At 50.8% G+C, this 26,838-nt stretch overlaps 1 protein-coding gene across 3 annotated transcripts in view; it reads left to right on the forward strand.

Moving 5' to 3' along the window:
• The first annotated feature begins 1,543 nt into the window (after positions 1-1,543).
• Ksr1 (kinase suppressor of ras 1) overlaps positions 1,544-26,838 on the forward strand; it is a 149,240-nt gene continuing 123,945 nt past the window's right edge. The window contains exon 1 of one of the 3 annotated variants that reach the window (XM_078042522.1): positions 1,544-2,075. In XM_078042522.1, coding sequence (XP_077898648.1) covers positions 1,869-2,075 — 207 coding nt within the window. In that variant the 5' untranslated portion in view covers positions 1,544-1,868. The remainder of the gene's footprint in view (positions 2,076-26,838) is intronic. The other 2 variants (XM_078042523.1, XM_078042524.1) reach the window with 2 other exon arrangements.

Raw genomic sequence — 26,838 nt, forward strand, 5'->3', positions numbered from 1 at the left:
TTACCATAGTTTTTTTTTTTAAGATCTGATATTTAATTTGTTTTGAAATGTCAAATGACATTAAAGGAAGGTATGATATAAACCACCAGCCAGTACTGATTGTTTTAGTGTCTGTAGATCAAATAAGAATATAATGCTGGGATCTCACGTCCTGTCCCATCCTCAGCCTCAGCCTCAAAAACAAAAAATAAAAACAAACAAAACAAAAAGACTCAATTCTCTATCCGTTCACAGCCCCCCCACCCCCACCCCAAGTGCCTAGGCCTCAGCTGGCCTGAGAGATAAGAGAAACCTGGCATAGGGCCTGCCTAAGAGCTCATGAGACTGGTTGCACAATTTAATGGAGACTTTACTGTGCACAAGGCACTGTACTGTATTTGACTCTGTGAAAAGGGTGCAAAGATAAATTAGCCAGTGGTTTCTGCAATCCAGGAGCTTTAAAAGAGATAATTCAGAAGGGAAACATTTCTTCTGGTTGGCAGATGTCGAAAGTACAGAGGTGTGGGACCTTTGATCAGAGCCTTGGTTTTTCAGTATTGCTAGATAACAGAACTTACACATCGGACTGATGGCAGAGGAGGGCGAACACCTGGGGTGGGGTTGGTATGTGAGGTAGGAGGCACTAATTCCAGTCCCTAGAGGTACTGCTGCCATGCCCAGGGACTAGTGGGTTCAGAGCCTTATTAGGAGAGCTGAGGTTGGACAGCAACACTTGCTAACGTTTATCCAGTGACTGCATGTGTCAATAACAAACATAATCTTTCATGAGAACCCTATGAGACAGGCACTATCACGGCCCCATCCGACTGAGAGGGAAACTCTGGTGCTCAAAGGAAAAGCATCTGCCCAAGGTCAGACACCAGGCAGTGGTGGAGTCAGAATTTGAACCCAGGCTATCTTGATCTACAGAGCTCAGCAATAAGGACTTGACAAAACTATGCACTGTCTCCAGTGTCCCTGGGCTGGCCTGCTGGGTAGGGGATGGCACACTGATTTTGGTGAGTAAATAGGATCCTGAAAGTTCTTTCGCCTTTCTTCATGCTGGATCATTCCCTTTAGTGTAGGACTTGCCCCTCCCCCCACGGCTCTCCCCCTTCCCCCCTTGTCTCTCCCCCTGTCTGTCCCCCAGGGCTGCGGATCAACCCTGCACAAGCTATGCAATTGCTCTACCACTGAGCACACCTCCAGCTTGGGAAAAATTCTTTAAGCACCTTCCTATTAGATGGCGGCCCCTAAATCCACATAAAATTCCGGAACCTCCGCGGTCCCCCATCTTCCAGGCAGCGGCTGCGGCAGAACTGCAGGAGGAACGCCCTCCTCCCGTCTAGGGGGCCACGGGCTGCTGCCCCGCCCCATCCGGGGGTCGCGGGAAGCTCCTAGGCGAGGTTGCGGGGAGGGGAGGGGGGAAGGGGAGACTGGTTCCCCCGACTCTGCGCCCTGGGGAGGAGCCGGAGCTGAGCAACGCCTCATCGGGCGCCAGGCGGGGCCCCCTCTCGCCGCTCGTGCCTGCCGGGAGGGAAGGCCCGGCTGCGCGGCCAAGGGTGCGGGCGGGGGCTCCCGAGGGCGCGGGCCCGGCGGCAGGTGCGCGGGGCGGACTACAAGTCCCAGCATGCCTGGCTGCCCTGACCCGGCCCCCGCTGCCGCTTAAAGGCTCCGGCAGCAGCAGCCGTCGGGTCGCCGCGGCTTTCGCTTTGCTGCCGCGCTTGGGCGGCGGGAGGAGCGGTCTCGGCGGGCGGCTCTCCTGGAACCCCGGCTTCAGCAGCACGGAGGGCGCTCCTGGTCCAGCCTTCCAGGTCGGGGCTTCCTTGCCGAGGCGCCCGTGCCCCCGGGCTCCCCGCCTCGGCCCCCAGCTGCCCCGATGCCGAGGCATGGATAGAGCGGCGCTGCGCGCGGCGACGATGGGGGAGAAGAAGGAGGGCGGCGGCGGGGGCGCCGGGGCCGCGGCCAGCCGGGCTCTGCAGCAGTGCGGGCAGCTCCAGAAGCTCATCGACATCTCCCTCGGCAGCTTGCGCGGGCTCCGCACCAAGTGCGCGGTGTCCAATGACCTCACCCAGCAGGAGATCCGGACCCTAGAGGTAAGGGTCCGCTACTCCAAAGGGTCCAGGACCCCGACTGGGCGCGAGGAGCGGCCCCAGCTCACTCCTTCCCGAGTTGCATCCTGGAACCTGGTCCCCTCCTTGGAGGCTTCCTCCGTCGCCTCCCTCGCTGATGCGGCAGCTTGAGGACCCAGGATCAGCACTCACCTTGGGCAGGATTTTTGGAGGAGAGGGCGCAGACTGGGAACCGGGATGGGAGCTGGAGGAGCCGGTGACCGGCGTGGGCTCCGCGCCGAATTCCCCTGCCAGCCTTCTCTCCGCCCCCACCCCATTTCCAGGGCTTGCCGGGGTCGTGTCCCACTGAGTCACGCGTTGGACTTTTCGCTGTGGGCTGGGGTGATGGGGAGGTCCCCTGCCCTCTGCCTTCCCTCCAGCCCTGGTCCGGTTCTTGTCCCTTCCTCTCCTCCCCTCCAGGTCTTGTCTGTTGCTTTTCATAAAGTGTTTGCTGAAACTGCATTTTTTACTGTTCAGGCGTTTGGTGCTTTCCTTTCCTGATGCCACAGTCTTTCATTCCTCAAAATGTAATTACCCACTCCCTCCCCCCAGCTCCCCCCTAAACGTGGGGTTTTGGCTTAGGAAGGATTATGCTGGGGAAGGAAGCTTTTGGTGGGAAGATGGCACTACTTAAGGGCTTCTGCTGAAGTCTGCATGGAGTGTAAAGAAGAAATGTGGGCCTCCTCTTTCAAATTATAGCTGGGTAGTGCAGCATTAAAAGGATTTGGAAGAATCATCCAGAAGGGTTGTTGGGTTCTCAGAAGGGAGAGCTCCCCCCACCCCTTACACAATAGATGGAAACTAGTGCATTCCCAACTTGCTTTTGTCCAGGGACAGGGAGACCTCTGAAATTCTTGGGGACAGTTAATAGCTGCCCTGTCTTGAAGAGGGACCTTCCACTACCATGCATTGCCACATCTGGTCTCCTGTAGGTCTGGGGATGTTTTGTTTTACTGGATCCTCAAGGCACCCACCCCTTGTTATTGCTAATTGCCTCTGCCAGCTGTCAGAGGGCAGACGGTCATTGCTGTAATTATTACAAGACCAATCCTCCCTCCACACACACCACAAGCCTGAATCCTTGTTTGATCTGAAATGCTCGGAGTGAGTCTCCCTTAGTTTTATTTGCTTAACAGCTACAAATCCAGGGACATTGGAAGAATCCAATTAGTGTTGGCTATTATTATTATTATTGTTGTTGTTTTTATTATGCCTGTTATGGCAGGACTGACCAGGACATTGCTTAAAAAACAAACCCACAAAGCCCTCCAACATGCCTTTCTGTATGTGGACTACCAAGTGTTTTCCAAGTGAAACTGATTTCTTGAACACGGCCAGAGTGTGTTTGCCCAGCGAAGTTCAGTTTTTAAGCGGACACAATAGGTGGCCTGTGTGGTTTAGTTCTGGGAGGAGGGGTCGTTGTCCAGCAGTGTGTGTCTGGTTGGACTGCTGTGTTGTTGGGCTGAGAGAATGTTCTCTGAGTTGGCCTGTGTCGGGTGGTCTCCGTGTTGCTCTGAAGTGGTTCCTGGATCCCAGGGTGAATGTAGGAGAATGGTTTGCTGTTCATTCTCTGCAAATGGCTGTTTGTCCTCCAGGTGAACTGACTTCTAGTCTTGCTCATTTAGACCAAGGTGCAGCATGGTGACACCTCAAAGCCTCCAGCTGTTGGGGTCTCAGTGCTGGTTGACTGAGTGGCCTCCCTGATGAGTGTGTTGGAATGGTCATCTCTGGCAGCCAAAGGCAGCCCGAGTGCGATTTTCAGGGTGAATGAGACTAATACCAGCTTTCTGTTCTTCCCACTGTGGTATAGGTTTGGGCTCACCTGCTCCCTGAAAAGGCAGGATCTGGGTTGCTCTTTGGGATAGGAATTTAGACCCCTGGAACTAGTTCCTGGGACTGCCACCAGCTAGTTTGGGTGAATCATTTTTTCCTGGAGGCTTAAGCTTTCTTATCTGCAAAATGAGCAGGCTGATGTGGGTCTCTGAGGGCTCCTAAAGCTCTGCCTTCGGTGCGTTAGGGAAGGAGACTCAGTTACATTGAATGAAGCATTGGTGAGTGTTTATATTCATATTCATATTTTAGAATAATTCTATAATCCAGATTTACTAGACTGACAAAATAGAAGGTAAGTTGATTCCTACAAGAACCTTGACAGGGACAGTGTGGTGAAGAACAGAAGCCCACAGCTTTGAAAGCCATCCTGGCTCAGTCTGTGTGGCCTTGGGCAAGTCCCATGACTTCGACTGTCAAACTCCCTCATCTGTAACATGGGGACGGTCTGCTCACACCTGTGGCATCTTAGCTAGAAGCTCCCTGGTGAGGACCCAGTGACATCCATCCATGCCCAAGCCCCTTTGAGAGAAAGGACTTCTTACAGCTCGCTCTGACTTCCTAGAGGTGGATGCCACTGGCCAGGAAGCAATCCTAGCAGCTCCACCCCCAACAGCACTGGAACGGCCAGGCAGGAGGCCAGGGTCCCTTTGGCTTTCTTTTCTGTGCTGCAGACTCCTCTTACCACTAGGCCAGGCCCCCAGAGACTGTGCTTGCGACATTGGATTCCTGGCTTTTGAAGAAGGGTCTGGCCACAGGGCTTGCTTGGCTCATGCAACGACGTCAGACTTGTTGTAGAACCTTAGGAACCACAGTCCACTCTGGCCCTCATTAAATGAGCAGTTGGTGGGAGAAGCAGCATGTGAGATGTCTCTGGAAGACCCTGATCAGGGGCAGGCTGCTGCAGTCCAAGATTTCAGGTTGCGACAGGCATGCAGGCACTGGTGTGCTTGGCTGCCCGGTGACAGCTTTTCTCTGTGGACCAGCTGGATTAAAAATGGTGGAAGGAGGCAAGTGGTAATGTTATACACACATACATACTTTTTTTTGAATGGATGGGCAGGAGACACAACCAGAGTCAATCTATAGAAAGAGTCGTAGGATTCACTTGATCCTGATCACTCCTGGTGCCTTGTCTCCTTGTCTCAGACCCTTTTAGGGGTCTGAGAAACCCACTAAGGCAAGTGGGATGTTCCCACTCTCCATTTGTGCTTACAGAGGGACACCTGGCCTGCCTCAAACCAGTTCCTCCCTTCATCCTCTGCGGGTCCCATCTGTGCCCTGTGCTGGTGAGATAGAGTATGCAAAAACAGACATTCACATCGCCTGCTGAGATTCACTTTTATTTTTTTGGTACTGGGGATGGAACCCAGGGGCGCTTGACCACTGAGCCACATTTCCAGCCCTTTCTTTGTATTTTATTTAGAGACAGGGCCTCACTGAGTTGCTTAGGGCTGCCTTTGAATTCCTGATCCTCCTGCCTCAGCTTCCAGAGATTCACTTTTTTGGGTACATTGTAACTTGCTCTTTCCTGCCAGCACACTAGCCTTTCCCATGTACAGGCTCCGTCCCACCCAGGCTTCCCACTTTGTGCTTATGCAAGCTGACCTAGAGATGTGTTCCCCAGGGGAGAGGACACTGGGAGTCATGGTAAGTATAGTGTAGTTTGGCCACTTCTCTGAGAAGTTGCTCTGGAGCCAAGATGTGCTGGGGGGAGGCGTCAGGTCAGAGAGGCCTGATCCACACTCAAGTGGGCCCTGCAGAGGTCAGAGCCCTGCTGTTTTGAGGACTGCAGCTTTCCCTGGGCCCTCCGCGAGTGTCCACATAGTGGAACTGCTGGAGGTGGTGAGGGGTGTCCTGTGTCCTCGGATCAGGTCCTTGGGGGCACACAGGGGCATGCTCCTGCTGCTGCTGCTTCCTGAATTCCTGCTGGGCTGCTGTCTGGCAAGGGTTCTGAGATGAGTGGGATGCCCTCCTGTCTTGGGGATTGAGGGGTACTTTCAGTCTAAAGGGGGAGTCACAGAAGTGGACAGTAGTGCCTGCAGTGCCACAGCTCCTGGGGAATGCTGGGAACTGGGCCCTGCACTGGGAATCCCACTGAAGTGTTAGCCAGTCCCACTTCTTGGCTCCATGGGAGATATTCCTAGAGACTTGGTGATTTCTCCCAAGTCCCTTGTCCCTGGCAGAAGTGAGACCGAAAGTTGGCTTTCCTTTCCTGACTCAGCCACTGTCCTGGAGTATGACATTTCTCTGCCATGGTTTTAACCCTTGGCCCGAGTGACTCTAATCATCCCTGAGGGAACACAGAGCTGTGGCACTGTCCCTTTAGGTGCCCACTTTCACCTTGCCAACTTTTTCTGTGGACAAACCTACTTCCTGAAGGCCTGGAGGGGGACCTGCAGTTTCTAGAGGCTGTGAGCTGGAGAGGGCTGGGGGTGCTGGAGGGAGGCCTTTGCATCTCTGCAGCCCACGGCAACATAGGAGTAGGACACTGGGGTTTGCTGCCTGGGGACAGGAGTGGGGTTGCTTCTTTACTTTCAGTGGCCTTGGTTGGCTCAAAATTCTGGGAACACTAGAAGCATTCTCGTCCTGCCTGCTGTCTGAGGCTGGAGAGGGGCCGTGCAAAGGTGATGACCCGTGGTGACAAGGTCTTGCAGAGGTGTGGAGAGGTAGGAAAGCCAGTGGCCATGTCTCTGAGCTGTGCTTTAAAAAAAAGGGACATCCTTCCAGAACACGCTGGTTGAAATCTCTTTTTATATTCCGCTCAAAGGGGAAGCTGCATAGGTGCCTCTGGGGTTGTGGGAACCCCCTTTGCAAGGAGAGGACCCATGTAGAATGAGGAACATTCTTGGCCACCCCCTGTGTGTCCAGCTCTCTGCTAGGCTCTTGCCTTATATCACCCTGTTGAACACAATGGTTCTGTGAGATTTTTATCCTGATTTTGAAGATGAGGAAACTGTGGCTCTGAGGGATGAAGATATCGAGGAGGTAGTGGAACCTGAGTTGACTCACCTTGGGAGCCCATGTTCTGAACTTTGCAGCTGCCTTTAGACATGGTGGTGGTGGTGGTTCTGTTCAAGGTCATGGCTGCTAATACCCAGGAAATTGCCAATAACTAAAAAGGCAGGCCCAGGGGCAGGCGTCTCCATCACTGGGCTGACTGGTGGTCACCCCAGGCTGTCCAGCCTTTGGCATGGGGCTGTGTCCCACATGTCCAGCCCAGCACATCCTCACAGATAGGTTCTGTCCGCAAGTCCTTAAGCACCCAGCCCAAGGCTGGTCTCATTCTGAGAAACAAGAAGCTGCCTGGAGATCAACTTACTCATAATTTTTTTAATGACTCCCTGCCTTATTCTTTCTAGACAATTCTTCTGATAAGTAGCGTGTTCTTTAGCATTCTACCTTTAATTAAAATATTTTAAGATGATATAACGTGTTCACGATGAAAAAACAAAATATAAGGTAGATCAAAAAAAAAAAATCACTCCTAATATCACCTTTGAGTTAATTCCTTGAACATTTTGCTGAATTATTCTTCCAGTCTTTCTACTCTCTGCATTTGCATATCAGTAGACACCCTGTGCTTCTAAATGCCTTGCACACGTTGTCTTTCTCGGCACAGTGCCCCGCGGTACCGGTACCGCTACACTGACTGCACTGTGTGGTCAGACCAGACTTCTTCTAACCAGACCCCAATGTCGGCTTTCAGGCTGTTTTTTCAATAAACCATGCCGCAACGAGGATCCTCCTAGAAGTGGAATTTGCTGGATCAAAGTGTATGAACACATTTGATGTCTGTCCATTTAAAGTCTCTAGGGTATGACATTTTCCCTGCTTCCTAGTGGGAATGCCAGGATTTATGAAACGGTAGCCTTTATCCATTTATCCTTTTGTCGATTCATCTTTGACCATGTCCAAGTCTAGGTTTTTAATTTAAAAAACAAAAAACTTTTGCAGTGCTGGCATTGAACCCAGGGCCTTGTGCATGCTAGTCATGTGCTCTGCCACTAAGCTGCATCTCAGTTTTCATTATTTTTTATTTTGAGACAAGGTTTTGCTACGTTGCTGAGGTTGGCCTTGAACCTGCCATCCTCCTGCCTCAGCCTCCTGAGTAGTTAAGGTGATCACTGTGCCTGGCATGTCCAAGGGTTTATATAAGAAATGGGATATGACCCGGTGGCTGAGGTCCTGTCAGGAATTCTGGGTTCTAGTTTTGCACCGGCTTTTGTGGAGTTCTGGGTTATGTGTCAAGGATTGTGGGTTCTAGTTTCATGGTTGCCTGCAGCACAGGGGAGTCCCCTTGGCCTGACCAAGTAGAAGGACCTTTCCTGGCTCTAAGATAGCAGAGGGAGGGTTAGGAGGTCTCTGTCCAGGCAGTGCACAGCGCATGGTGAAATCTTGCTCTCTGGACAGTAGTGATGCATGCTTCACATGCTGCAGCCTGAGTTCAGCAATTATCAGTGTTGATCAGAGAGCCTTTGGGGTGTCTGTCTTTGGGGTTGATTTAGTAGACTTGGGGTTGAACCCTGAAGCACTCTACCACTGAGCCACATTCCACACCTGTTATAGTTTTTATTTTGAGACAGAGTCTCCCTAAGTTGCTGATGCTGCCCTTGAACTCGGATCCTCCTGTCTCAGCCTCCTGAGTGCCTGGGATTCCAGGTGTGCACCTCTACGCCTACCAACCCTTTCCTCTAGCAGGTGAGGAAACAGAAAGTGGGGAAGTGACTTGCCAGGAACACCTGTCAGGGAGAATTCATCAAGGGAGGTTCATAGAGGGGCACTGAGCTGGGAGTCAGACCTGGGACTCAAGGACTCATGAGTGAGACAGGATGCTACCTTGGGCCTGCTTTGCTGACTGAGGGGGACACAGCAGCCTTCCAATTCCGTCTTCCAGGAACATGGGTCTCCACCTCAAGGGTTTTCCTCCAAGAGGAAGCAAACGGGTTTGCTCCTTACTCATCCAATGTCTTAGGGACCCTGAGGGTCAGACAGATTCCCGGAGAGCCCTCTGAGTGCCCTTTGGGGGGGACCTGGCTTAGCCCATGTGGATTATCTTGAGTCCTTGGCTGTGAATTTCAAGGGCTATTCATTTTTCCAGGGAGATCCCCTGAAAACCTTTACTCCTGTGGGACCTGGTGATTGTCTTAAAAAATTCCTGCAGATTTTTCGTCCTGCACCCCCCCCATCTGTTGCTGGTTTTGCTGTCAAGATAATGTCATAAATTCTTTCCAGTGGCTCCCAGGAAGGTGCCACCTTTTCATCCAGTATCTGTGTGTCCATCTTGGCTTTCTTCCTGATTCTAGAGCACGGGTGGAGAGGCCCAGGCGTACTCTGAGGACAGCTGTTGAGATAAAAAAAATGCTTTGTCACTTATTCCCAGGCGTCTGTTTCTCATCAGTCCCAGCAGCCGCCACCACCACATAGCAAACCTACATATTCATGTGTCTCTGTATTTCTGGGTTGTCCTGGCATTTGGGGCAACAGTGCAGATTGCCTTTCCAAATGACGGGGCTGAAGTCCTCCTATTCGCTTGCCGCGTTTTTCCTCCCCCTTTTCATTTTTCCACCCTCAGAATAATTGTGAGAATGAATTAAAACTTGTGTTCAAAGTTGGAAAAAAAAAAAGACAGGAAAAGAAAGTGTGCAGTGCATGAACGAGGCCAGCCGTGATTATTAAAGATAATGTTTTGTGCAGCATGCAGTGTACCCTTTTCTTGGCGACATAACGATCATATTCATGGGGCTTTGTTTTCTGCAAATCTGATGAGGTGAGTTGCTTGTGGGGTGGTGGGGCCTTCTTTCGCGTGGTACCTGGATGTTTTGAGTGCCAGCACAGCCAATTATTTTATTTTAGTTCTTGGTAACTAGGGATTGAACTCAGAGGTGTTGTACCACTGAGCCACATCCCCTGCCCTTTTAATTTTTAGAGACAGGGGTCTTGCTAAGTTGCTGAGGCTGCCCTCAAACTTGCAATCCTCCTGCCTCAGCCTTCTGAGTTGCTGGAGTTACAGGTGTGCACTGCTCCACCTGGCTGGTTTACTTTTAATATGGATAAGCAGGACCGACTTCACTCCTGGTGCACACAGAATTTTTGTGGATAAACAAAAATGAATAAAAAAACCCCCAAAAGTAAAGTTACATGTAATTTTTAAAAAGTGACCCGAGTGTTCTCACTCATTCAGCATTGTCTTGAGGACTCTTACCCCAACAAGAAGCCTGAGGACCTTGAAAATCCAAATGCAGCCTTTCCCATACTGCATCCTGCAGGATGCTCCCGGGAAAGAGAGATTCATATAGTTGAGAATGGGTCGCATTGTCCACCTCACTTCTGGAGATCCTCAGTATGGGGATTTGTGTTTCAAAGGCCCCGAGAATTCCTGCAGTAGGGGTTCCAAACTTACTCATCAGAGGGTCTTTTTCCCCTTTGCATGTGATTGGTGAAACACAATCTTAGCCATGAGTTGGGAAAGACAAGAACGGTGGGCTCAGTCTTGGCTAGTGTTGCTTTTATGTTTTATTTTATGAAATGGGGGTCCCATTTGGGGTTGCAGGCAGAACTGGGCCTGGTGAAGAGAGCCTGGTGTCCCTGCAGACTCAACCAGTCTCGAGAAGTCGATTTTTGGGGAAGGAGGTATTTTACCAAGGGTGGCTGAGGCTCTGAGCTCTTAATGATGTGGTTCACTTAACCTTCCCAGCAAGAGAAAAACTGTGCCCAGAGCCACTGTGTCCTGCCTTCTCTCTGCCTCAGGTGCGCTTAGTGGGTACCCAGTGCCCTCCAGATCCACCAGGAACCTCAGGGTCCCTCTGGTGGGCAGAAAACAATGCAGGAGAGGTGCAGATGGCTGGGGGTGTGTGTGAGCCCCAGGCTGGGTGGAGGGAAGGGCTGGGCCGCAGACGCAGACGAGGAATGCTTTTTAAAACAAAAAAGGAAATGCTGGCTCTGAAGGGAGAGGAAAGGAAGCAGCTTCCTGTTGCTGGTGGTGGCTTTTTGGAAGGCGGAGCCTTTCTGGCCCCATGACCAAGCAGAGGCTGGGCTGGCTGGGGCCACTCTGGGGGCACTGGCGTTGCGGGCTGCTGGAGGTTTCAGAATGACAAGCTGCTTCTTCTACTCCATCTTCCCCAGATCATTGAGTCAAATGGACCTGTGGTTTTCAAAACAACCCTCTATACCTGTTACAAAATGGATGTGTCATCATCGCTGACATTTACCATGAGCTTACTCCGCTGCCTGGTGCCCTGGGTAAGGGCTTGGTGGGGGCCTGTACCTACGTCTCCCAGCACACTTGGAAGGAAGGCCCTCCCGTTATCCCCGTTTTCCAAGTGAAACCGAGGTGCAGAGAGGTTAAGTGACCTGCCCCGAGTTACACAGCTAAGAAGAGACCGAGCTGTCACTTGAACCTGGACATTCTTAATTTCCTGCCTACACCACCCAGCTGGCATTTGTAAATTCCCTTCAGCTCCAGATGGGAAACTTGTTACACAGTGTAACATATTGAGATGCACCTCCCACGGGCTAGGTGGGTGTCCATCACTGAGCCACCTCCCCAGCCCCAGGTTTTAAAGATTTCTGGTGGCCTTTGGGTTCCCCAGGGCAAGCCCAACGCTTGGGCCAGGCCCTAGTGATTCTTGGCTGAAGTTCTTGGGTCTGAGTTTACATTTTGTTTAAACTTTATTATGGAAATGTTCAAACTTATACAGAAGTTGAGAGGAGGTAATGATGGTCCCCAGGTGGTGATTCTGCGGTAACCGGCTCTGGCCCATCTTGGGTCATTTAGTGCATTTACATTCCCTGTAAGCCTGGTTTTTTAATTTTTATTTTTGTTTGCTTCTTCATTTATTTATTTATTTTTGATACTGGGGATTAAACCTAGGGATGCTCCACCACTAAGCCACACCCCCAGCTCTTTTTTTTTTTTTTTTAACAATTTTTATTAGATACAGGATCTCACTGAGTTGCTTAGTGCTTTGCGGTTGCTGAGGCTGGGTTTGAACTCGTGATCCTCCTGCTTCAGCCTCCCAAGCCACTGAGATGACAGGCATGTGCCACTGTGCCCAGCTATTTTTTTTTTTTAATTGGGGGTTGAACCCAGGGACACTTTACCAATGAGCTACATTTCTTTTCTTTCCTTTTTTTTTTTTTTTTTTTAAAGACAGGTAAGAACCTTGCTAAGTTGCTGAGGCTGGCTTTGAACTTGAGACCCTCGCCTGGTATTTTAAGTGTGTGCCACCGGGCCTGGCTTTGAAGGGAACTTTTCTTTCTTGCTTGCTTTCTCTCTCTCTCTCTCTCTCTCTTTCCTTCTGCTGGGGATTGAACCCAGGACTTTGTGCATGCTAGGCAAGTGCTTTATCACTGATCTACACCCCCATCCATTGAGTGAGCCCAGTTTGGGAAATGGTGGCTTTGGGCCTTTAGTATCAAGGACATAGAGAGACCCAGTGAGATCGGGTCCCATCCTCTGTCCCCAGGTAGAGCGGTACCTATCTCAGCAGGCTTTCATTTCTTTATGTATTTTTCTATAGAAAGATGGTTTTGATCGCCTTCCCTGTTCCCAGGCGTGCTCTGTCCCCTGCCAGCCTGGACAGCTCTCTTCCCTGTTCCTGCAGCCATGCCTGGGGCAGACCTGGGAATGTGTAAGGAGGCTGGGCAGGAGCCCTCAGTCACATGCTGTGACCTGCCCTGCTGTCCAGGCCACAGTTCTCCATGGCTCTACTGACCACTTGTTGCTTTATCCACACCACGAGGACGAGGGTACTTCTGCCAACATCTATTGAGTGCTGCTGCACGTGGGCCCAGAAGAAGTGCCTTTGGGTAACAGGAGGAGGCTATTCTCTGTCCGTTTCTGAGGTTCCAGCCTGAACCCAGAAGGAGCCTCCTTGTCCTTTGCAGGTCCATCTCATGGTTCTGCTCGGTCCTTCCTGAAATTCTGTGCTCATTCCTTTTCTCTGTGGTCTCTGGACCCCGACAGGGGGTTTTCTTTTGGAGAGTCTGCTGTTTTGTCTTGTGCTGTATTTGTCCGTCGCTCTGTTATTGCAGGCTGACCTGGGTCTGGCCTCCCCGGCACCAGCATGATGTCATTTCAGGAAAGGAACAGTGTGGAGATAGGCAGCAAGGATGTCAGGGTGTGCCTGGGCTTCTGTGGGGTGAGATGACACATTCATGGCCCGCCATTTCATTGCTCTCTCTGTGGCCTTGGGTTCGTTCCTTAGGTCTTTGCACCTCAGTTCAAAAAGGAATAAGGATAGGTTCCTTTTGGACTCCTGTGTTACAGCACACGTGCTGAACGGTGCCTGGGACTCAGAAGGAATTCAGATCTCTTTTTAAACCTCCTCTTGCTGAACATTATTCTCAAACACCCTTCCCTGTGTTTCTCTTTCGGTCATTTTAATTGCTGCGTGATGGTCCGGCCAGTGGCTGTGCTCTTCTTTGCCAAAGCATTTCCCCTGTTGCTGGACATTTCGGTTGTTTCCAGATTTCTGCGATGACATAAACAGCGTGACAGGCATCGTTCTCCTACAGGCACCTCTTTATTTTTGTTCTTATTCTGAATTCATTTCCTTGGAAAAATTCCAAGGAATGGAATGACTGGGTCAAAGGGCATCGCTTTCTTTCCTTCCTTCTTTCTGTGATAGGAATTGCCAAACTGATCTCCATTTTATGCTTTTTGAATGATGGAGATCTTAAAAATTGGGCTTCTGGGTATCATATATATATATATATATATATTTTTTTTTTTTTTAAAGAGAGAGAGAGTGAGAGAGAGAGAGAGGGGGACAGAGAGAGAGAATTTTAACATTTATTTTTTCTTAGTTCTCGGCGGACACAACATCTTTGTTGGTATGTGGTGCTGCTGAGGATCGAACCCGGGCCGCACGCATGCTAGGCGAGCGCGCTACCGCCTGAGCCACATCCCCAGCCCATCATATATATTAATAATAAGAATTTTTTTTGTGTGCGTGTGTGGTGCTGGGAATTGAACCCAGGGCCTCATGCACGGTAGGCAAGTACTCTACCACTGAGCTGTACTGCCAGCCCCTTATGTATTATTTTTAATCATCCTTTTAGAGCTGAGTGTGCAGTGGTGCACACCTGTAATCCCAGCAAGTCCTTGAGAAGGGAGGATCGCAAGTTCGAGGCCAGCCTCAGCAGCTTAGTGAGGTCTTAAGCAACTGAGTGAGCCAGGCACTGTGTTAGGCCCTAGGGAAAGAACAGTGAAGACAGAGGAATTTCCTATAATGGAAATCAGCTGGTAGCAGACAGAAATGGTATGAGACAAAGCAAACTGGAAATGGATTGGGGAGTGATGATCATGGGGAAAGAGATCCCTGCTTTAGTTTGGGTGGTTGGAAAGGCTTTCTTTCCTGAGAAAAGGGGGGTGCTTGGGCTGAGTTTCAAATAATAATAAGAAGGGCACTGCAGCCTTGAAGGGGGCTCCAGACAGAGGGACCAGCATGTGCAAGAGTCTCGGGGCAGAAGCCAGCTTGGTATGCTCCAGGGCCAGAGAGGTGCCTGGGACACAGTGGGAAGGGAGGGCATCCCCTCCACCCCCTCCCCACCCGCCACACCTCAGTGGTGTTCCAGGCACTGTTCTGGGATATCAGTGAGAAGAAGAAGTGCATTGTGTTCCAGAAAATCACCTCTGTGGGGGAGTTTGCGGATGAGTGAACCCACAGAAGGTGCTGGTGAGGTGCGAATGAGGCTTCCAGGCCCCACGGCTGACTCATCTGTGCACCTAGGTGTGCAGGACTCTGCTGCCAGCCTGCGCTGTGGCAGTGAGCTCGTCAGTTCTGGCAGGTCCAGCCTGGCTGGGGGCACCCTGGCTCTCTGCCGGGAGGGAGGGGGCCTGGGAACTGAGGTCGCCAGCTCAGACGTGGAGCTGCCGTGACCAGGTGTGAGTCGCTGGCACTCACTTATGGGAAATCTGCCTGAGAAACAGAGGTGGGAAAGCCCCTTCTTCTGGGCCGCCCCACCCCGCCTTATTCTTGATTTACAGAGACTTTGCACCATGGCTCTTGCTGGGAATTGGGGACCTGGGGACACTGGGCTTTGCATGGCTTTCTTCCTTAGGGTGGGCAGAGAAGAGAGTGTGAGGTTCCAGGAATGCATCTGAGGAGGTGGAGAGTGTGTTCACTTAGGTGAGGGCCTCGTGGCATTGCAGCAATAGACCTGCTGGCAGATGTTGGTCGCCATGTTGTTTGGAAGAGGCTGATTGACTCAGGCTGGGGATGCTCTGATGCTGGAACAGTGCCTGGCTGTCACCAAGGGCCACAGTGGGAGGTGTATCATTCCCCCATCACTATGTCCCAGGTTCCTTTCTGGCCTCCAGATCTCTTGCACATGCTCTGACATGGTGCCAGCTTTGGCCAGAGTTATCGAGCTCCTTGGATTCGTTGCAAGGGGAGGCTAGATCCTGGGAACAGAATAACTTAGACCCCTGGTTCCCTCCCTCCACCGCTGTGGCTAAACCCAGACAGACAGGCCTGTTTTTTCATAGCAAGCTTTTTACAAGAGTTCCGTGAACTCTCCTCGGGAATAACTTTGCGCACCCACTTTGCGGATGAGGAAATTTCGGGCCCGAGTCATCCAATGCTTGGGGGAGCTGGGGTTCAAATCTTTTTTTTTTTTTTTTTTTAAAGAGAGAGTGAGAGGGGAGAGAGAGAGAGACAGAGAGAGAATTTTTAATATTTATTTTTTAGTTCTCGGCGGACACAACATCTTTGTTGGTATGTGGTGCTGAGGACCGAACCCGGGCCACACGCATGCCAGGCAAGCGCGCTACCGCATGAGCCAAATCCCCAGCCCAGGGTTCAAATCTTGAATCCTCTCAATTCACATTTCTGTTTGTTTCATTGAAACTTACAGAAATCTGCTTGACCTTGGGGGTCTTGCTTGGGGTAGGAAGAGGTCCGAAAAGGCCTTGCATGGCATTCTGGATGAAATAATGCTGGATGGAAAAGAGTGTAAAAATCTCTCCTTTGTTCCTTACCCTATGAAGGGGTCGAACAGGATGAAAATAGCAATGTGGGGACCTGGGGTAGCAGAGTGAAGGAGGCAGAGCAAGAGGCCAAGGGCTCCTAGCGGAGAAGGAGGCCGGGGAGAGGCATCCCTGGGAGCCGCTGGCAGGTGGAGGCCCCTCTCTGATTCCTGAGAGCAGAGAGGTTTCATCTCAAAGAATCCTGCCTCTGCTTTGAAGCACTCTGGTTCGAGAGGCAGCCTGGTCGGCGGTACTTGGGCCTGATGGAGAGGCCTTGTGGTTGTCCTTTAAATGTTGGTGGCTTATCGCAGAAGAAGGTGACAAGTCCCTGGGGAGATTCCCCTCAGTGGCCCTGACTCACTGTGGCCGAGGGGATGGAACAGGGCAAGGAAGAATCCATCGGCCAATGGAAACTTGTCTCTTTTTAGGGGACAGGAAATCTTCTCGGTGTGGTTGGCTGGTGGTTTGTGAGGAGAGGTGAGCCTTTGAGACGAAGCCCTGAGCTACTCTTGCAGCTACCTCTCTGACACGTTTGAGAATTTTAGGAAGTAGTTTAGAAAGAAAAGAAACCCAGAGTCAGAGACGTCACTTACAATACTGGTGCCCAGACAGCCACGCGGGTTGGGATTTGCCACGTGACCGATGGAAACTTCCTCACTTGCTCACTGCCCTCCTGCCTTGGACCCATCAGTCAGAGGGCCCTTCTGACTATTCTTAGACAAAGACTTAGGTGGCCTCAAACGACCAGACCTTGTCTTGGGCATCTGATAGCTTACATTAAACTTCTTCTCTGGCCCTGCTGGGTTTAAGCAGTTTCTTAGGCGGGCAGGATTTATTCTCTGAGCACCCGGCTTGCCCAAGCTCCAATCCCATTTGTGACAGCAAACTGGCCCTTGTTGCTCCGTGGCTGCCAAACCAGGCCACTCTTGGGTTCTGAAAATCCGACCTGCTACTCCCCTGGGGAAGTGGAACACCTGCAGGCTCCTGGGGCCCCCTGCCCAGCCTCACTGCCCCCATCCCTTTTTGATCTCAAGATGGGCACCTTTGCATTGTCTTTGGATGTAAGACCAAGAAGGTGAGCAATACTCATAGTAGGTGAAAGCACAGGTTCTGGTGCTGGATGGCCTGGGTTCAAACTCTGCTCCCTCCCTATCTATGTGTCCTTGGGCAAGTTGCTTAACCTGTCTGGGCAAGAGTTGCCCCATCTGTAAAATGAGAATCATAATGGGGTTGTTGTTCCCAGTAAATAAATGAGATAAACCATGTGAAGCACGATGCCTGGCACAAAGTAAGAATTTTTAAAATTAATTAATTTTGGTACTGGGGATTGGGCCCAAGAGCTCTTTACCAGAGAGCTACGTCCCCAGTCCTTTTTTTAAAAAATTAGATAAAAATTTTTTTTCTTTTAATTTTGAGACAGGGCCTTGCTAAGTTGCTGAGGCTGGCCTCAAACTTTCGATCTTCCTGCCTCAGCCTCCCTAGTCATTGGGATTACAGGCATTGAGATTAGAGGCCCTGCCTCTGTTCTGTAGAATCCAAAGGGAATTTTGAAACTCAGCCCTTCTTTCTTTTTTTCGGGACTGTGGGTTGAACCCAGGGGCACTTAACCAGCATGTCTCCACTCCTTTTTATATTTTATTTAAAGACAGGGTCTCACTGAGTGGCCTAGTGCCTCATTAAGTTGCCGGTGGCTGGCTTTGAACCTGTGATCCTCCTGCCTCAGCCTCCTGAGCTGCCAGGATTACAGGTGTGCCCCCTCCCCCCCCCCCAGTGCCTGGCCTCAGCCTTCATTTCTCGTTGACAGCTGGGACCTGACCATACTCTGCAAGGCTGTACTCCTGACTCATGCATGCTGTGCCTTCTGACCTGTGGGCAGGTAGCAGACCACAGCCTGCCCCAGGCCAGTGCTCTGCCACCCACTCAGAGTGTCACTTGGGTGAGGCACTTGTTCTCATTCCCTGTGCATTTATGGAGCACCCAGTGTAGTAGCTCATACCTGCATCCTCCTGGTGCTCCTCTCCTCATCCATAACCTTAGGATGAGAGCTCGTCTTTGACCCCCCTCTATCCTTCTTTGGGAGTTTTTCCCTAAGGCAGTAGCTAAATAGAAAAGCAGAATTTATGAGGCTATTTAAATTATCTGTAATACAGAAAAAGAGAAAGCAAGGCTATCCAGTGACAAGGGGACGGTTCAGTGTGCCGAGGCACAGCACATACGGCTGGGCTCTTGTGCACCCGGATGCTAGTTACGAAGGTTGGGTAAGAGTATGACCATATTTGTAATATCACATTAAGTGAAAATAAATATACAGGAGGCAGAGTTGCGTGCACGCAGCATTTGTCGTTATATAAATTGGTCCAAACGTATGTTGATGGAAAAAAAAAAACCAAACTAGAAGTAGAATGAGCTGGGTGGGGTCTGTTTTTCTTTAGGAGAAATTCCTTTCATATTCCATTCATTTGTTTATTTAAGTCATGAAAACGTGAGCGCCCGGCAGGCTGCAGGCTGTGAACCCGTGATCCTCCTGCCAGAGCGGGTGCCCAGGTACCGTGTGGATTGCACTGGGGGCCCCTGCCCCGGACGCAGCTTCTGTGGTTTCTGATCCCGTTCCCTCTCAGTGCCCGCAGATGTGGCACAGAGCTGAACCTTTCTGGAACAGGATGGAGACTTGGTCTTACAGATTTTCCTCTGGGTGGTCAGGGCTGGATTGAGCCACCCCTGGATTCTGCTGAGCAGAATCTGGAATCCACTGAGTGGTCCCCAGAGCTGCCACCCCTCCTGAGGTCAGTGAGCTGTTTCTAGCAAGCTGTCCTGTGGGAGCGGAGGCTGGCACGGAGAGGGTCCCCAGGCATCACTGCTTGTACTTGAGTGACAGCCGGGTGCTGTCAGAAGGTTGGGATTCAGATTCCAAGGGGCGGCCCTGACTTTCTGACTGTGGGGCCCTCTGCATGGGGGGGCCGTCCAGGAAGGAGAACCTCAGCTCGGGCCCTGTCTCCTAGGTGCCAGCACTCAGAGAGGAATCATTGCCCCCGGAAGCCTGCTCTTGGCTAGTCACGATGGCTCTTGCTGCTTATACTCCAAGGAAGATCTTTTTGGGGGTCATTTTTAACTTAGTGACTGCTCTCTACGTTCTGGGCTCTGGGGTAGCACTGAGAATACTGTACCCCACTAGTCCTTCCAGCTGCCAGAAACAGCTGGAGTGCTGGTCTCACCTCCTCTGTACAGGAAGGATCTGAGGCCCAGAGAGGTGAGTTGGCCTCCTGTGGGTGCACAGCGGTGACAGGCTGAGATTGACTTGGGGCCTGGCTGATCGGAGTTGTAGCCCAGAGTGGCACAAGTTTAAACTGGCTACACAGGAAAAACTGCAATTCCTGGGACCCTTCCCTGCCTCCCGCTCCCAGCCCTCCCAGAATGCCGTCGCTACCACAGCATTTGCCACACCAGAGGCTTCAGGGACAGTTTCCTGTTCTTCACAAAGGGTGACTAGAGCCCTTTAGCTGTAAGGAAGGATTTCCTCTTCCTTTAAGGACAAAGACTGTGTCAGGACCTTTAACCCAGAAGTTGCAGGGTCTGGCCCAGGGCTTGGCACCTAGTAAGTGCTGAGGCATTGAATGCGGGACCTGGAGCATGTATTGGAATCCGGGTGACATTCCTGGAAAAAAAAAAAAATTACGTGAATCTACGCAAAAGACCACGTGGAGCAGGGCTCAGGAGTGTGGCCTCCAGCATTAGGCAGTCTGGGTTGGACTCCTATTAACCTGGTCAAGTTATTTTACTCCTCTGGGCACCAGAGGGGGGGCAGCTGCAGTACCTGCTGCTCAGGCTGCGGTGAGAATTAAATGAGTGAATGTTGGAAGCGGTGAAGCAGGGCTTGTGCGTAGTCTTGGTCAATAAACAGGAATCGCAGTCATCGTTGTTTGTTTGTTTTATTTGGTACTGGGAATTGAATCCAGGGGTACTTAACCACTGAGCCACATCCCCAGCCCTTTCTTATGTTTTATTTAGAGACAGGGTCTTGCTGAGTTGCTTAGGGATTCGCTAAGTTGTTGAGGCTGGCCTTGAACTTGTGATCCTCCTGCCTCAGCCTTCTGGGTGGCTGGGATTATGGATGAGTGCCACGGTACCTGGCCTCATCATCATGGTTTTTCGTTACCATGCATGAAAGTAAAGGTAGTGGAATGTCTAGGGAGAATGCTCAGCTCCCAGGGTAGATTCTTCCCCTGTCTGTGGCTCCAGAGGCCAGACCTGCAGCCCCTGACTCCCCTGCCTTTCCTCCACCCTTACACAGAGCACATGGGGGAGTGGGGGAGTGACATCCCTTTAGGAAGATTGGATGCATTTGGAGGCAGGAGAGTTTTGGGCAGAGCTAGCTCTGTGGTCCTGGGCAGGTCCCTCATTTTTTTTTGAGAGCTCATCTCCTAATCTGAGAAATGAGAAAGACTGTCGCTGGGATCTGGGATCGTGGGAACAAGGTCAGTGCTGTAAAGCGTAGGCACGTCACAGGCCCTGTTGAAGTCCTCCTTCGACCTGGAGGACAGGAGCCGCTCCATCCCGCGTGAACCCCGAGGCCTGGATCAGCAGGAGAGAACCAGTGGGCGGCTGCTTTCTCCTCCGTCAGTGGCACCCCCTCTCTACCCATGTCACCTCTCTTTGCTCTTCCTCTCACTTTGCCTGGAGCAACCAGAAGAAGGTGGGGAAGGTGTCTCCTCCTAGTACAGATGACAGGGATGGGCCACTCTGACCCACGCTGGGCCCATACCTGCTTTTCCGGCTCAGACAACTAACTCTCTTCTTCCCCTTCAACCACCTGGGATACCAATGACAGGCACTTGGGCTGCAGTTGAGATTTCTCTTGAAAGAAGGCACCTCCGACCTGCAGGGGATCTCTCTTGCTGGGACCCTAATGGCGAGGGGCTTCTGTGGGATGGGGAAAGGGCTTCAGTGGGATGTGGGCCTCAGGTGCAGGAGGAAATGGCAACCAGGATCCTCACAGTTGAACAGAGGCTGTCCCCAAGAGTTGATGGAGGATAGTGAGGGGTGTCCTGTGCTGCCGGAGGCCTCTGGCTCGTGACATTGAGTTCATGTGCCTTCCTTTGCATTGGCTAGGATTGCTTGGCGAGTCTCAGCCTCTGTGATTAAGGATGCATTGATACCGATGCCGATTTTTATAATTTTCATAACAAAACTAGTTTTGACCGGAGCAGTCAATCATGTCTAGCTCTTGTTACTGTTTATATCATTGGCTTTTCTTTTTCATCACATATACTGTAGATCTTAGGTTAGTTAAATCTCTGATCAAAGTTCTGTAGGTAACTCAGTTTTGTTGAAAATCCAGGTAGTTTTTTTTTTTTTTTTCCCCTTGCCTTAAACTAGATATTTTGTTTTTGGGTCTTTAATACAGTTCTTATGAATTGTGTGTTTTGCTTGCTGTTGTGAGTTACCTCTTGGACCACTGAGTTGGGGGGCATGACCTGGGTCTCCTGGGAACTGGTTTTATCACCTAGTTTCCTTGAGCCTTCGTTTCCTGGTTTGTGGCAACAGGTTGAGGGGATTGGATTGATTTCTTCTGCAATGCCTTCCAACCCTGTGGTTCTGTCTCTCATGGGACAAACTAACAGTAATCTAAGCATCCAGCACGCCTGTGCTGTGTGTTAGCCCCGCATGCCGCTTGTTGTATGCAAGCTGTCCTGTGGTCTCTGGTGTGGATCAGCCTCGGGCTCTCCTGTTGTGTGGTTGGGGCCTGTGGAGCCTCCAACCTGTCTGCTCTGTGCCCTGGTAATTGACAGTGCAGTCCCAGGGCCACCAGCATTGAACAGCCACCTCTATCCCATGGTAACCCATCTGAAGAGGGGTTCTGCTTCATTCTCCTGCCCTCTCAGAGCTGTGGATTTTATTGCTGAAGGCCTGAGCCTGCTGACGGTGAGCCCGGAGCTGATGCAGTGGGCATCCTGAGTGCTGTCATGCCAGTACATTGATGGGATTCTTTATGTCGAACCTCAGTTTCCTCATCTATCAGATGGAGTTGCTCATCTCTCTCAGGATGATATTGGGGGTTAACTGTGACAGTGCATGCAGCCTGCCTAGGAAAATGCATAAGTGTTCATGGGGATGATAATAAAGAAGAGTTGCTGTGATATGGGGTAAAGAATATCTGTCTCCAAGAGTGGAAAAGAAATGAGAAACTTAGGAAATCTGTAATCTACAAAACTAATTTTTGAATTTAAAAGATCTAGAATCAATTGAATGAATACCATTTGGCTGAAAATTGGATGAGATTCTAGGGGTAAGTTCTAAATAGATGCCTTAGAACATGTGAGGTCAACAGGCAGGAAGACATACCTTGCCTGGGGTGAGGTTGGGTCACCAATCCACTTTGGAATTTCAGGGCCAGGGATTTAGGGTAGAGGCCAAAGTCAAGGCTGATATTTCTACCCTCCTAGAACAGCAAAGAGAAAGCCCCATCTTTTGGAGGTGCAGAGGCAGAGAGTGGGTCTGCACTTCCTCTCTCTGCTAGTAACTGCTGTGGGTATTGAGGACCCGTTATTTAAGTTTGTAGGATGCAAGTTCAACAACGGTCATGTGAGTATAGGCACTGAGGATTCCTGTTAAGGACCGACTAGAGCCAGCTACCACCTTGCTGGGTTTTATGGCCTTTAGAAATATAAAAAACTTATTTGCTATAAAAAATTACTAGTTGACACTGGGCACTCTGAGGCACCTCTGTAATCCCAGCTGCTCAGAGGGCTAAGGCAAGAGGATCACAAGTTCAAGGGCAGGCTGGGCAACAGACTGCCTGTCTCAAAAAAAAAAGCATGAAAAAAAAATGTAAAAAGAACAAAAAAAGAATTACTACTTGAAAAAATGATCACTAGCAGAAAACAAAAACAAACAAACAGGTCATCAGATAGCATGACTTCAGTTAATTATTATTATTAATTTTGGTATCAGGGTTTGAACCCAGGGGTGCTTAACCACGGAGCCACGTCCCCAGCTTGTTTTATTTTTTATTTTGAGACTTTGAGGTCTTTCTAAGTTGCTTAGGGCCTTGCTAAGTTGTTGAGGCTGGCTTTGAATTTGCAATCCTCCTGTCTCTGCCTCTTGAGTTGCTGGGATTACAGGCGTGTGCCACCATGCCCGGCTATGACTCCAATTAATTATTAAAAATAAGTGGAGGGGATACTATTATCCTATGTGCATATATGATTCCGCGACCTGTGTAACTCTACGTCATGTACAACCAGAAGAGTGAGAAGTTATATTCCATTTATGTATGATGTGTCAAAATGCATTCTACTGTCATGTATAACTAATTAGATCAAATAAAAAAAATAAGTGGAGGAAAAGAGAAGGAGATGCATAAAGTTATCGGTGGTGGGGGGCTCATCCTTGAATAGTGGCATAAGAGTCAACTTATTTTCTTGTTGCTTTCCTTTTTTTCACAATTTTTCTTTAGTAATCCCGCATTTCTCATGTCGTGGGGTAAACACACACACACACACACACACATGTATATTGGTATATATTTTTACATCCATATATGTGTTTCATATATATGTGAAATATTTTAGATGGATTTCCATGTACCTTAAGATTTAACAAGCATTTCTCACATTTAATTTTTGTTCTCACTATCACGTTTTAACTATTTTATTGCCCCCATCTCGTCCCCCGCTCAGCACACGCCCCTGCTCACGTGACGTGCCTTGAGTCTACAGATCAAAAAAATAAAAATTTTTTTTTCCAGGTGTGTGAACTAGGAGCCTGAGAACGATGAGGGAGAAAATGGAAAATTCACAGAGCAACTTGTCGACAGGGCTTTTTTTTTTTTGAAGTGAAATTATGTGTTCTTAAAAAATAATCTAAAACCAGGGAAGCGAACGTTAGATCCTATCAGCTCAGTAGTGGGTGACATGAAAAGGACAGGCCCGAGTCCTCTTCCCCTTTGACTTGACATGTCATTTCTTGCGGAGATAGCTGGGCTGATTTTCTATTCTAGCTGAAACTCTTCTCCAGGGAACCACGGGCAGAGACCACAGGCCTGAGAGGTGTGCCCTGTCCCTGCTCAGAGACGGGGCCCTGTGACTTCTGGAACAGGTGGCCCAGGCACAAGCCCTGCCCTCCAGAGGCCTGTGGGTCTTGACCTGAGGGTGTCCACTCTGCCCAGACAGATTGTGCTTCTGCTGAGGCCAGCACCTTCGGTGGCTCTACCCTCCAGCTCCTGAAATGTCACCAAACCAGGTGACTGTTGATGGGTAGGCAGACCGGTGGAGGAACAGTTGCTTCCTCAGCCTTTGAGGCCACTCTTGATGCCTGCGGGATGGCATTACCCCTCTTAGACTGGGTGGCACTGTGCCTGCCTGGCCAGCTGCCTGGCCAGCCTCTAGAGTCTTCATCTGCAGCCACAGTGGACCGTGCCCCCCTATTTCACGCCTTTAAGCCTTCCTGTCCTATCTTTTTCCTTTGTAGCCCCTGCTCCTCTATGAATGCCGGGACCTCCTCTTTCCGTCTTTCCTCACGGACCACAACCTCCAACCACGCCCCTCTGTGCCTCTGGGTAAAGACATTTCCATCCTGTGCTCCCCACGTGGGTACTGTCACTTCCAAGTTGCATGTGCACACCGCTGTGCTGTGCGGTCGTGCTCTCCGTTATCGGGATCCACCTGCAGAAGGAAGAGATAAGGAGGTTCTGTTTTCTTCATGCAGCCCCTTTGAGGGCCTCTGGACAGGAACTCGGAGATGGAGAATTTTCTGTGTGTGTGTGTGTGGGTGGGTGGGGGATGATTGTGTCCCCACCATATCCTCCGAACCAGGGACAGGTGAGGCCCACCTTGCTTCACCCAAGAAGTTAGTCTTGGGTGAGAGATGCACTCGCTGGGGAGCAGACGGTGCAGGGAGATGGACCTGGCCTTGCTCAGTCCTGGTGTCTGAGGCCCTGGGGTGCGCCCACTCACTGGAGGGTTTTGTCCTGTTCACACATTTCAGAGGGTGATGATCATAGTGTTTGTCATTTACTTGGTAAATATTTACTGAGCACCTAGTGTATGCCAGTCACCTTGGCATGTATGGGGTGGGGGTACAGAAGGATGTCACTGCAGGGAGCTCTGACCCCTCCCCCTGGTAGAAGTTGACCAGTGGATGCTCAGGGAGTGATGGGGAGGTACCTGTGCGTGAGGAGGGGGCTGTGCCCAGAGGAGAGGTAGAGGGGGGCTGGCCCTCGGTCTGAACCTTGATCCTCCCCGGTGTGAAGACATGTGGGACTGCTGGGCTGGGCTAGACCAGGTCCCATTAACTGTGCCCCCCTTCCTGTGGGATTTGGGGATGGAGTGCTCCTCTTGCTTTTACCAGGGAGGAGACCTTCCAGTGAGGATCATAGAATTTCCCAACGAGAGAGAGTGGCCGAGCCTGTCTTGCCCACTTCCCTAGCCCAGCGGCACTGCCCCTGCCAGCCAAAGGGTCCATGGAGTCCTTGGGCCTCTGTGGCTCTCCATGAGTGGCACTGAGTTTGCTCATCCTGGGCTGGTCACTCATCTCTCCCACTAGGACCTCATCTCTCAGGCTGTGAGCCTGGTGTGGTGTTAACATGTGGGCTGATGAGGTCATCCAGGCCCTCGGTCTCAGCTGCAGCAGAGATGGCAGTAGCAGCTGGGCTTGGTGGTACACGCTGTGATCCCAGTGACCCAGGAGGCTGAGGAAGGTGGATTGCAAGTTTGAGGCCAGCCTTGGCAATTTAGCAAGGCCCTAAGCAACTTAGCAAGACCCTGTCTCAAACTAAAAGGGCTGGGGATGTGGCTCAGTGGTAAAGCACCCCTGGCTTCAATCCCTGGTACCAGAATAAGGGAGGAGACAGTGGCATGGATGGATGCTTCTTCATGAGGAATTCTGGGAACTATCTGCTCTGTCCCCCTGTCTGCCTGGCTTGCCTGCTTGGGCAGCTCCCTTTTCTGGAGTTTGATGGATGGACTTCTGAGTATGTGAGTGGGGAGCAACAGACCAGGGCAGAGTGGATGTAGATGTAAGGAGCGGGGCTCCTGTGGACAGGGCTGTGTCTTGCCCAGTGGGTGGGGAATGGGCATTGGAGCCAGATAGGCCCCAGTGTGCCATTTGCTAGCTCTGTAACCCCGGATGAGTTACAAAGCCTTCATTTCCTCCCCTGTGAAGTGGGGTGATCCCAGACACGTTGGAGGACTGGAGAGGGGCCGCAGTGAGCCCAGCAGTGTGCCTGGCACGTGTTCCTGTATTGGAAATGTTCTCCAAAGGTTAGTTGTTCTAACTATTTTTAGCGCTCCCACCCAGCCTGGCTCACAGTGAGGTGGTATTTGTTGAGAAGAATGTCTGAGCTCAGGGTTGTTAGCATTTGTTAAATAGGAAGTATTAGGATTTGGATTGAGTTGTTTCTGGCCACGGATCAATGGAGCAGGTATGGTGGGAAACCATCCTGTCTTCTTGCCTCCCGCTGGCTCGGAGGTGTCATGATCCTCCAGCACACCTCTTCAAGGATTTTCTTCAATGTAAACACACGGACACGGGTAGAATTTAACAAGGGTGGTTTGACCCATTTGCATGGGTCTGGGATCCTTTGGCTGGTGAGCTGGGGAGGCTGGTGTTTGGCATGAAAGCATCAGGGTAAACACTTTCCCCCCCAGAGTGTGGTTATGACTGTAAAGTGGTCAGCATGTGGAACTCCCCCAAGTGGGTTTGCTGGGCAGTGGTTTCTTGGGAGGATTCCTTTGCTGAGGGCACAGGAATGGCCATGCAGGTTGCTGCCTGGGGTGTCAGGACGGGAGGTGGGAGGCACAGAGCCAGGCACCCACCTGGAGGCCTAACCCCCAGGGAAGAGGGTTGCACTCTCTAGACCTGGGAACTCTAATCTTGACTGTGTCCTCTACTGCCTTCTTGTTTTTTTTTTTTTGGTTCCAGTGATTGAACCCAGGGGTGCTTAACCAC

The sequence above is a fragment of the Ictidomys tridecemlineatus genome, chromosome 3 (genome assembly GCF_052094955.1).
Source record: "Ictidomys tridecemlineatus isolate mIctTri1 chromosome 3, mIctTri1.hap1, whole genome shotgun sequence".
NCBI classification, from domain to species: Eukaryota; Metazoa; Chordata; class Mammalia; order Rodentia; family Sciuridae; genus Ictidomys; species Ictidomys tridecemlineatus.